This window comes from Cydia pomonella, chromosome 3 (genome assembly GCF_033807575.1).
Source record: "Cydia pomonella isolate Wapato2018A chromosome 3, ilCydPomo1, whole genome shotgun sequence".
NCBI lineage: Eukaryota > Metazoa > Arthropoda > Insecta > Lepidoptera > Tortricidae > Cydia > Cydia pomonella.
Genome location: NC_084705.1, coordinates 22,695,219 through 22,707,614, shown reverse-complemented (window position 1 = coordinate 22,707,614; position 12,396 = coordinate 22,695,219). Strand labels below are relative to the sequence as shown.

At 37.1% G+C, this 12,396-nt stretch overlaps 1 protein-coding gene across 1 annotated transcript; it reads right to left on the bottom strand.

Moving 5' to 3' along the window:
- Window positions 1-3,127: 3,127 nt before the first annotated feature.
- LOC133516338 (valacyclovir hydrolase) lies at window positions 3,128-9,211 on the bottom strand. The gene is made up of 5 exons (XM_061849238.1): window positions 9,023-9,211; window positions 8,513-8,770; window positions 8,141-8,294; window positions 7,175-7,430; window positions 3,128-5,603 (listed from the first exon to the last, which is right to left on the bottom strand). The coding sequence occupies exons 1-5, from the start codon at window positions 9,116-9,118 to the stop codon at window positions 5,504-5,506; spliced, it is 864 nt and encodes a 287-aa protein (XP_061705222.1). The 5' UTR covers window positions 9,119-9,211; the 3' UTR covers window positions 3,128-5,503.
- Window positions 9,212-12,396: the final 3,185 nt, after the last annotated feature.

Genomic DNA, 12,396 nt, shown 5'->3' with positions numbered 1-12,396 from the left:
CCCTTTGTAATTTAACCAAATTCAGCACAATTTGTATGCATGCGCCATAAACAACCATAGGCTAACAAACGTACTTTTACCCAGCATTTATGAAATATTCATTGATTGTGCTATAAGTTTAGTTTAAAATCGCGCTTCCAATTTGACAGGTATTCAGCTCTATCATGGAGATATAAAGAGGAGCACGCTCTAACTTTTTTTAACCGACTTCAAGATTTAAAAAGGAGGAGGTTATCAATTCGGTTGTATGTTTTTTTTTTTAAGTTTGTTACTTCATAACTCCATCATTTCTGAATAGGCTCTGTGTGGTCCCCACACAGAGCGAGCGAGCGAGCACGTGTGTGCGAGGCAATCTCCTCGCCCACAAAACGGCCAGTGTAGATATGCTTCGGCCGAGGCGGCTCGCGCGTTTTCCTCGCCTGAGCGCGCTGCCTCGGCCGAGGCACTGACCGGTTTGTGCGCGAGAAAACTGCCTCGCGCGTATGTTCGCTCTGTGTGGACCCGCCTAATCATCAAATTGGTCCCGTTTTTGTCAAAACTTAGTTCTGATGATGGGATCCATGAGGAATCGAGGGAACTCTTCAAATGTGAAAGGCATATATATAGTGACCTTAGTATTTTCATCAAACAAATCAAGTAAGTGATTTGATATAGTGATTTTTGTATTTTCTTTAACAAATCAAGTATTTACATTTGATGAAGTGGAACTGCTGATGAAGATCAGAATGGAACTCTTCAACGACGCATAATTTAATACACGTTTGCCGATTTGTCCTCTTCGCTGTGTTTGTTAAGCAAATTAGATTTTCAAGACAAATTTTTGTCAAGTTCGAGTTCTGATGATGGGGTCCATGAGAAATCGAGGGAACTCCTCAAATGTTAAAGGCATATATATAGTGACCTTAGTATTTTCATCAACAAATCAAGTATTTACATTTGTAGAAGTGACATTTGATGAAGTGGAACTGCTGATGCTGAACAGAACGGAACTCTTCAACGATGCATAGTTCACGTTTGGCAATTTGTTATCTTCGCATGTTTGGCAAGCAGTTAGGTTTTCAAGCTACATTTTTGTCAAGCTTGAGTTCTGATGATGGATTCCATGAGGAATTGACGGTACTTCTCAACTCTTTTAAATACTTATAATAAGTGGGTAAATATTCATTATTGTGCACCATACAGTTAAAAATAGACATGAAAAAAACACTTCAAAGCTAGGTAACAACAGGCGGTCTTATCGCTAAGAAGCGATCTCTTCCAGACAACCTTTGCGTAGCAGGAAACTATGAGCTTACAACATTGAACGTGTATCGTGCAGTGGGTGGGTGCCGGGTTATAGCCATTTTTATTACTATCAAACTTTGCTTAAGAAAACATAGCTTTATTTGTATATTTTTCAATTATGATGTCAAAAAAAAACTCTGAATACCGCAATTACGAACTTAATCTAAATGTAAACAAAACAGTTCCACAGATAAGATATAAATGACACGCGATTTTCAAACAATTCAAACGTAGTGTTGCTAACCCGCGATTTTTTAAATTTGTCGCCTTTTTCTACTGACAAGTTTTGCTTGACTAATCGACTAATTAGGCGTAAGCTTGGCGTAGGACGCTGTCTTTGTAATTTCATTGTATAAAATCCAAAATCAAGAATAATCTTTCTTTCACCGGTCTCCCTCATTACGTCCGTTTTTTTCCTTAAAAATTATGTCATACGAAATTGAACCTTGCCACTGAGCCAAAAAGGTGTTCTTACCAGACTAGAGAAAACGGTCCACTTGAGATGGCAAAGGAGGGGCGAAGTCAGTGTTGGCCGAAAGTTAATTAGAATTAAAAATAGACCATTACAAATTGAACTGTAAACTGTAACCGTTCGTTACGATTTACGGTTTAATTTGTAATGGTTAATTTTCAATATTTTAAGTTTTAATTAACTTTCGGCCAACACTGGGCGCAGTGTCTCACTCGCACATGTTGCCAATGTTAAAAACATACTTTTGTCACCTTTTGTGGTAGTATTTATATCAATATACAACTGAAATTAAATACCTTCTTATACAATTTTAGTGCTATAGTCAGAGAGCGGTTCTGATATCTTTTAAGTAATTTGTAAATAATTTTGGTGTCAATATTATTAACTGTATAAACCAAGCATTTGCACAGCAAAAAAAAAAACATTAATTTTTATACGGTAGACATTGTAGAAACTTTAAATATTGATTGGTATCTCCAACTTGGTGACATATTTCGGAGATTATGGAAGGAAGAGGCAAGGAACAGAATCTTCTTAGGCAGAACTGTTGCAAAAGTGTCCAGCTGTCTGCTATAAATAATAGTTCCAAATCTCTCCAGAGTAGCTAAGAACCTATATAGGCGTTATTGACGGAGTGAAGTGCGCTGTCTATGATTAGATTTTTTTCTCAAGTATTCTAGGTATTGTAGCGCCACCTATTTATGTTTTTTTGTCGGACATATATAAGTATGGCGATTCTTGCCTCTACCTTCCATATCGGAGATATTTTCAAAATACGTGAATTGCGGCGCCGGCGCTCAGTATTTATTTAATTGCGAAATATTTAAAAAAATGGTTAAAAAATGTTGTGTGACAAGTTATAGAAGTGAAAGGTTTGCTGATTGTGGTATATCTTTTCACAGGTCGTATGTGCGAATTACCTATTCGCACATGTATCGTACAATTTCCTACTTTTCGCACTTGTATCGTAATGTACTGTCTGGGGGCCTACCGCGAAAATCGAAATTCGCGGGATCTTTCTCTTTTACTCTCACTAAGACGTAATTAGGGTGACAGAGAAAAATACCCGCAATGGAAGAACTTCGATTTTCGCGGTTATAGCCCTGGAGCATTGTCACAAGGTTGCCAGCCTAACGAACTTTTACAGGATACATTTCGGAGAATGTGCCGAGGAACTGCACAATCTTATTCCTCCGTCCTATTTCACCATCGGACCATATCATAGACAGCGCACTTCACTACGTCAATAACGCCTATATTTGATTAACATAAATAAACTTTTGTTTACAGTTGTTTTTTTTTTTAAATATATATAAGTAATAAACATTATAAAAGTATACACACTCTGCGAGGTAAATAATTAAGTGAGAGTAAATCTGACAGTTTCATTTTAATCAACAATAAAATATGTATTTGATTAACATACATAAGCTTTTATTTACAGTTGTTGTTTAAATATATATAAGTAATAAACATTATAATAGTATACGCACTCTGTATAATTCTAAACAAATGTTCGCCAGCTTGATATGATAAGGAAGTATACCACGTGATCGTCCATACAAAAAAAACATTTTTCCACTGCTAAATATTTTCCATTCTCCGTGTTTTTTTAAATGAAAAACCAGGTTTATAGGGTTTCCATATTTTTTTTAAATTTGCAATAGGGTTGTTTCCAATTTTTTTAAACGCTCGTATTACGTTCTATATTAACTAAAAGTTGCCCTAAAATTCAACTTTTAAACTAAAAACGGCTTTAAATATGTTCAATTAACAAAATATATTTTGACAGATGCTTTCGCGCCCAAAACGCTCTTTGAAAATTGTGTGACGTCACAGTTTACGGTTTGACGCATAACTACATACACACGTAGAAGATACGAACTGTCAACTGACATTTGTCATTTGTTGTTTATCGCCTAACTGTCAAGTGTCAATCCGAGAGTTGTGACGTCATCAGAATCTTCAATGACATTTCGAGTTTGGTCACGTGACGTGTGCCAAAAGATATTTTAAATTCAATATTTACAAAAATATGGTCATTACAGGTCCCCTAATAGTACATTACGATACAAGTGCGAAAAATAGGAAATTCGAAACGAGTGGCGATAAATTAAAACACGACAGAAGGGAGTGTTTTAAATCGACACGAGTTGCGAATTACCTATTCGCACATGTATCGTACAACGTTTTACAGTACATATGGCCCTTTAAATGTTCGACACAGTAACGTAATATGCTACTTCTCGCACTAGTGCTATAAAGTAGCCCCATATGTACTGTAAAAGTAGTTTTTAATGTTCTTATAATCCAAAAGAATTTATTGGGATACAATTATGCCCTGAGACTTGTTGATGGAAACAACCCTATAGTAATTTTTTTTTTAAAGCTATAAACCTCAATAGTCTGGCTAGCCAAATATTGTTGACAGATATTTCCTTGTGGTATCACCAATTGTCTATGATTTTTAAAAAAAGCTAAAAGTCTGTTGTACGGAAGGTGGAGATAAGGAACGACATCTCCATGTACCAAAAAGTGTCATCAAAAAACTTTAAATAGGTGGCGCTACAATACCTAGAGTACTTGAACAAAAAATTCAAATCATAGACAGCGCAATTCACTCCGTCAATAACGCCTAGGTTCTTAGCTACTCTAGCGCTGCTCTGGAGAGATTTGGAACTATTATTTATAGCTGACAGCTGGACACTTTTGCAACAGTTCTACCGTTCTACCATAAGAGATGCCACTCCTCTTAATTCCACACTCCATAGTCTGTTGTCAATTTATGTCATTCATTCAAATTGTTCGCGGTTTTAGGGGGTTTATTTTAAATAATATTAATAATGACTATACCGAGTGAGGTCCGCAAACTATTATTTAATAAAATAAAATAATCACGACAATGTGCGAACGACGCGACGCGAAGCGTTGTATAGCGAAAAACTGCTATGTTTACAAGACGTAAACAATTTAGTAGGTTGGTGCTCTTTAATATTTTAATACTTTAAGTACTAGTTCTAACATTTGCTTATAACTTTGATTAAGTACGTGAATTTATTAATACCTGAATCTCATGAATAGTCCTAAGTGTGTAAAGAAACGGATAAACTAGAAGTTCTGGAAAATACCAATAAAATCAAAACATTGTAACGTAACGAGTTACTGAAAACCAATATTTAGAAGAAATCTGTGAAGTGACTGGTCAGTAGTAATTTGGTATAAAAATATCTTAGCGAAACATGACTATATATTATATCTTTGTACTTTACATAGTGGTAGAAATAATGTGAGCTGACTTTGAGTGCACGTCATACGTGTGCACAGAAAATATTTTCTAGTATCAAAACTATTATTCCTACTACACAAGGTGTGACCAGCCCAAGACTTTTTGAATTTCCCGCCTTAAAATTGTGTAATATTTCAGTAGCCAGACTCTATATTATGCTGAAGCGATCAAAATCAAAGTGATTTTTTAAGATTTAGTTAGTGGAATACGTTTCCTTCAGAAATGGAATTTCATAGAAAAAATACCGTTATTTCGCTAGAATCGCAAAGCTATTCTTCCCTCTTAAGTTCAGGGTCTTGATACTCTTGATAGGGTGTAGTATAGCAAAACTAAATTAGCTTAAACTATTGTTTACAACGCTGCCTTTGTAGTACCTACTTTTGTTCAATGACTAATAATTGAAACTTAGGCATAATCAACCTGCAGAAGTTCTATACCTAATATAAAATATAGGAAATGCATTACGCGGAAGGTAGGAGTAAGAAATCTTGAACTCGGCGGTTGAAATCTTCCGCGTAGCGAAGATGGATGTTGTGCTTGCCGTCCGGGTACAAGTGTATTCTAAAACCAATAAAATTATGAATAAATACTAAATCGTATATTCCCTCCGTGTATGTGCGACTGTGGCGCCACCCTAGTGGGTGTGGGATACATACGAGTAGAAGTAGCTTATTTGACAGCTGGCAGTGGCAGCTGCCGAATAGTATAAAGATATTGTCCCATGAAAGTTCACATTTTCACTACGTGGTTCGTTGGCGTCGCTTGTGTTTCCCCTCCGACCTACTTGGCACAAAGCCAATACTCGCTCATAACTGCCCGACTAGTGAAACCCACGTTGGAACCATGGAACCAACCAGGAAAAACAAGTTGTTTGTACTATAGATCTACTGAATTATTTTGTTCTTACTTCTATTGTCAGTTTACACATCCCGACATTCCTGGTCGCATACCTGACAAGGACTTTTATTACGAAACCTAGTCCATTGTAAAAAGGCGGGTCCACACAGAGCGAGCATACGCGTGAGGCATTTTCCTCGCGCACAAAACGGCCAGTGTAGACGTGCTTAGGCCGAGGCGGCGTAGGCGTATGCTCATTCTGTGTGGACCCGCCTAAAAACATCAGAACTATCGGTATTTTAAGGCGATAATGGGTAAAATTTCATGATAATAAATATAATTTTTAGTGACCGACCGAAACATGTTATTTTGCCGAAACCGAAGGTTCGGTTTCATTGTAGTTTCGGCCGAAACCGAACCTTTTAAAAAAAAAAGGCCTTAAAAACTCGAAAAAATGTTAGTAAGCCCGTTTTTTTCCAAAATTAATATCTCGCCGACCTATAATTACAGGTTTCTACTTTCAAAGATTTATCACAATGAAATTTCAGCACAGTTACAGAGGTTCTGTTTGAAAATTTAACTACCCTATAAAGTGAAAAAAATACATTATTTGTAACACAAAGTTAGCGATTTTTTAATGGTGGTATAAAATAAAACAAATTTATTATTAAAATATGATGCTCATATATTATGTTTATTTATTTTCAGTTACTTACATTTTAATTATACTCACAAATATCACAATCAGTTAGCCTCGAATGGCTAATTCAAATATAATTAGATAATCAATATAATCAAATTGATCACCTTTGGTAATCATATTAGCGAACCTTTTCTTTTATTATGTAAGGTGCATAACATAGGTTATGATAACAAATCAACAAGTATAATATAGTAACAAACAACTATGACATGACGAATTCACAACAAAAACAAACTAAAATACTTGATCAAACTACTTACCATTATTCGCGGAACAAACACAACACGTATTGACACGTCTACACGAGCAAAGCGCACTGATTTAGGTAGTTGCCGGCGGAGTCAGGCGAGCAACGCCATATTGCCACCCGTGCCGAGCGCGCCCGACGTTAGCCGAGCGCGACCCGAAGGTACGATGTTGTAAGTTTCGGCGCGGCCGAAGGGTTAGGCCGTTTTTGGCCGAAACCTAAACTCGGGCCGAAACTTGATTTTTTGGCCGAAACTGGCCGAAACCGAAACCGAAATTTCGGTCGGACACTAATAATTTTGTTCATTTCTTCTATTGCAAATTGCGTGATTCATATTAAATTTACCTTGATCCTTTTATATGAGTATGTAAATGCGACACATGCATATTATCAACCATAGGATCTTTTTCGCCATAAAGTATCAAGGTTGGGGCCACAATATCCTTGAGTAGCTGTGAGCAGATATCCCCATTGTTAGCTTTAAAGACGGCTGACATGGCATCAACCCATTCCGCCCAGTACTTGGCAAACAGCTCCTCACCATATGCTTCAATCATTGGCTTCCTCATTCTCTCTGACCATGTTTTGATGTCTCTGGTTTCTGAAAGGTGGCCATAAAAATAATAAAACTTGTCACCTCATTTATAAAAATGAGCTCAGTTTCGATGCTAAGATGGTTTGGTTTGCATTTGGGCAAAACAGACCTTAATGCATGTAGCACAGCGCTATACATTGTTTTTTTTTTGGAATAGAAAGAATTATAATAACCAAGCCAAGCAGGGTTCTAAGTCGAGCACTAATCTTTATGTGGCTTTAAACAGTTTAAAATACAAGGTAAATACATAGTAGTAATCATGTTTGCTAAGTTTAGAGATTGTAAAATCCTACTTGAATAAATGTCTTTTTTACTCTATTTTTTATTTTTATTATATCACTATAGGTACTGCATACAGTCGACGTGCTAAAGCGAGGAAAACGCGCGCGCCGCCTCGGTCGAGGCACGTCTACACTGGCCGGTTTGCCCATATGCTCGCTCTGTGTGGACCCGGCTACTTACGACACAAGCGCGGAAAATAGGAAATTTGCATCTAGTGGCGTTAAATTAAAACATGACCAAAGGGAGGGCATATGGCCCTTTAAACTTTCGAGATAGGCACAGAAAGTGCTCATTCCCACTCTAGTGTGGGGAAGTAACACCAATATGTACTGCAAAAGTTTTTGACCTTAATGTCTCTTGAAATAACTTGCATTTTAAATAAAAGAACTTTAATAACATCAACTAAACCTTGCTTCCTTTGAAGTTAAACTTACTCTTGTACAGTTCCAACTCATGGGGCAGGATGAGTGAGTTGGTGCCCCATACTACCAGTTTCCGCACTGCACCTGGGTATTTTGCCGCATGGATCATGCTTACAATGCCTCCATCACTCCAGCCCAACAAAGAATACTTGGGAAAATTCAATGCCTGGAAAGTTATGAGTAATATATAAAAAAAATTGTACTTAAGGTCTGTTTTTCTATTCTGTAGACTAAAATGACGTTTCATATGTAAGACATGACATTTCTTAGTACCACATGAAATGGCATTTTAGTCTACAGAATAAAAAAACCTAATATACATACTATAAATGAGCTTTCGTCAAGTTTCAAAGTATTTAGAAGTAGAAAAAAGATACTACTCACTTTCATAAATTCATAAGTATAATCAGCATCTTTTTCATAGAAGTTAACTGGGAAATCTCTGACAGGTGGCCTGCTCTTCCCGTAGCCAGGCGGGTCCCATGCTACGAGCGTGAACTTCTCGCGATTGAAGCCTTCAACTTGCGGTTTGAAGTCTGTCCATATTGTGCCCAGCGCGCCGGGAGCGAAAAGTATGGTGTGTGGTCCATTACCCACTATTAAATAATTTATATCCCAATTTCTGACTTTGATGGTGTCTTCCTACAAAATTCAACAAATTATTTTTTTATTGATCACTGCTAAAAACTTTAGGTATTAAATAAAGTAAACATACAAAACTAAAAAATTGAAAAAGAATAAAATGTAAAGACTCTATTAATGGAAATTGTTAAATACTTTATTAGGCGAGGCAATTTCCTCGCGCACAAACGCCGTTTTGTGCGTGAGGAAATCGCCTCGCGCGTATGCTCGCTATGTGTAGTCTATTAAACAAAGTAAACATACATAACTTACTTTAGGAACTGCTGTAGATAGTTTAACGCTACTTGCCATTTTTTGATTATTCAATCGAATAAAAGGACATAAAAACCTGTTTAATTTTATTAACATTATGAATTAAAATGATTTTATTTATTTTTTCACTTATTATACGTATTGTTATTGCCTTGTTCGTGCCACTTTGAATGAATGTAAAATTTTGACAATGACAAGCTTATCAGAAGTACGTTCCGTTACTATGCTGGTTGATTGAAGAGACAAAAATAAAATGTAAAACATAGATATACAATATAAATGTAAAATATCTTTACAAGGGCACAGGTACCAACCTACACTTGTAACTTACAATATTTTTTTTATAAAACGTTTGTTCGATTATGAATTTAAAACTACTAAACTCCCATATTGCCACTTGCGCCTGTAACGTGTAAAATTGTAGAAAGTACTTTAATAACACGCAGATTGTAAAAAACGGAGCAAGTGTAAGCACCTGTAAGCTTGTGTAATTTTATTGTTTCCATCTACAAAACTTAGGGCAGAATTGTATCCCAATAAATTCTTATGAATTATAAGATCATGTTAATCTACCTTTAGTGGACCTGTAATGCGCATATTTTTGTAAATATTGAATTTAAAATATCTTTTACAGTACATATGGTGCTATTTTACCGCACTAGTGCGAAAATTAGCATATTACGTTACTGTGTCGAACATTTAAAGGGCCATATGTACTGTAAAATGTTGTACGATACATGTGCGAATAGGTAATTCGCAACTCGTGTCGATTTAAAACACTCCCTTCGGTTGTGTTTTAATTTATCGCCACTCGTTTCGAATTTCCTATTTTCGCACTTGTATCGTAATGTACTATTACAGTACATATGGTGCTACTTTACCGCACTAGTGCGTAAATTAGCATATTACGTTACTGTGTCAAACATTTAAAGGGCCATATGTGCTGTAAAACGTTGTATGATACATGTGCGAATAGGTAATTCGCAACTCGTGTCGATTTAAAACACTCCCTTCGGTTGCGTTTTAATTAATCGCCATTCGTTTTGAATTTCCTATTCTTCGCACTTGTATCGTAATGTACTATTAACACACGTCACGTGACCCAAGTCAAAACGATATTGAAGATTCTGATGACGTCACAACTCACGGTTTGACACGAAAATCGAACTTTGTCATTGCGGGCATTTTTCTTTGTCATTCTTAATACGTTTTAGTAAGAATAAAAGAGAAAGATCCCCACAATATGCGATTTTCGGTTTTCGCGGTAGGCTCCCCTTGTCTATTCTCAGTACAAAATTTCATACTCAACCCGTAGCCATTTTGGTGATGGGCAATTGTTTGAAGCATCGACATCTGTACTAAAAATTAACATCATACAAATGCTAATGCATTATTAATACTTTATGATATATAATAACTCAATTATTACATAAAACATATTTTATTAGTTGGTTAAAAACCGGGTCCTTGGTGTTACGTGTGTATGTACCTATATACTTACTTTACTCTATCGTACATATCTTATGTACATAGTTGTGTCAATCCGCAAACTGTGACGTCATACAATTTTCAAAGAGCATTTTGGGCGCGAAAGCAAACGTATTTAAAGCCATTTTCAGGTTAAAAGTTCAATTTTAGGGCAACGTTTGGTTAATATAGAACGTATTACAAGTTTTTGAATTGCTTAAATTATGCAATAAATGGACCAAAAGTGATGACTTTTCGATTGATGGACGCCATGAGCCAACGCCCGCCGTCCAGCCTGAGACTATACCGCGAAAAACGAAATCAATCTACCTCTCTAGCGCAAATCAATCTATATGCAAGAGCAATTGAGGGACATAACTTTTTCCCTACGGATAGGTAGGCCCTAAGGATCAACGGAGGTGAAAAAAATGAAAATATGAAAAAAAAAATCTTTATTATCTATTTACAGACATATAGTAAGCATTTGCTGGGGCCTCTCTTTAGGCTTACAAAGCCTGGGTTGAGACGTCCCGCTCTTCCACAACCGTAATTACTTGTAGGTACATTATACACGTATTACAGATCATGTATTACAGTTTTTTTTTTTTTTTTTAGGTATTTTCATATATTTATTACATATATTTTTAATGTTTAGGATAGGAGTGTGTTCATGTGTGTGTGTGTGTGTGTGTGTGTGTGTGTGTGTGTGTGTGTGTGTGTGTGTGTGTGTGTGTGTGTGTGTGTGTGTGTGTGTGTGTGTGTGTGTGTATGTGTGTGTGTGTGTGTGTGTGTGTGTGTAAGCGTGCATGCGCTTGGGAATACACTCTTTACAGTTGGAGTAGTCGCTCCGTCTCATAATATTTTTTTGCCTGAAGCCATTTTAGAATAACTGTTTTACAGTGATGGTAATTTTTTCCATATAAATTGAGATACCTATTTATTACATTATACAGGTGATTTGATAATTTGTAAAATTGTCTTCTTGCAAATATGGTTCTAGTCTTATTATTCACAACAGCATCTTTCCTTCTTCTATTTGCTGTACTAGAATCATATGGCAAGGATCTATCTATCTATAGGTCCTTCACTGGCCTGCGTTGCTGCGTGCAGTGCATTAAGCAGTACGTAAGGACCTTCGTTCACGTTAGTTTGCACTTTGCTTGTTTCTACTAAAACGTAGTAGCTCTTTGGTTTGTACGTGGCATAAGCCTTGTCAGTTGTATTGGTAAATTGGTGCGTCTGTAAATCCCTTGAAATCTTGAAAAAATACCACATTGCAAATAGGGAGCATGCATGAACTGTAGGAGGCAGCACAGGAGCCGTCAGATTTTTGGCGCGAGGCGTAAATGTGATGTTTATTGTTCCGATGTAGCCCACAAGATGGCAGAACCTACTATGCACAAGAAAACACGTGACGTGTAAATGTGCATGTTTATGGTTCGGATTCAGGCCACAAGATGGCAGACCCTCCAACGCGCACGGTCCCTATAGGGAGCGTGCATGAACTGTAGGAGGCAGCACAGGAGCCGTCAGATTTTTGGCGCGAGGCGTAAATGTGATGTTTTTTGTTCCGATGTAGCCCACAAGATGGCAGAACCTACTATGCACAAGAAAACACGTGACGTGTACATGTGCATGTTTATGGTTCCGATTCAGGCCACAAGATGGCAGACCCTCCAACGCGCACGGTCCCTATAGGGAGCGTGCATGAACTGTAGGAGGCAGCACAGGAGCCGTCAGATTTTTGGCGCGAGGCGTAAATGTGATGTTTTTTGTTCCGATGTAGCCCACAAGATGGCAGAACCTACTATGCACAAGAAAACACGTGACGTGTACATGTGCATGTTTATGGTTCCGATTCAGGCCACAAGATGGCAGACCCTCCAACGCGCACGGTCCCTATGGCA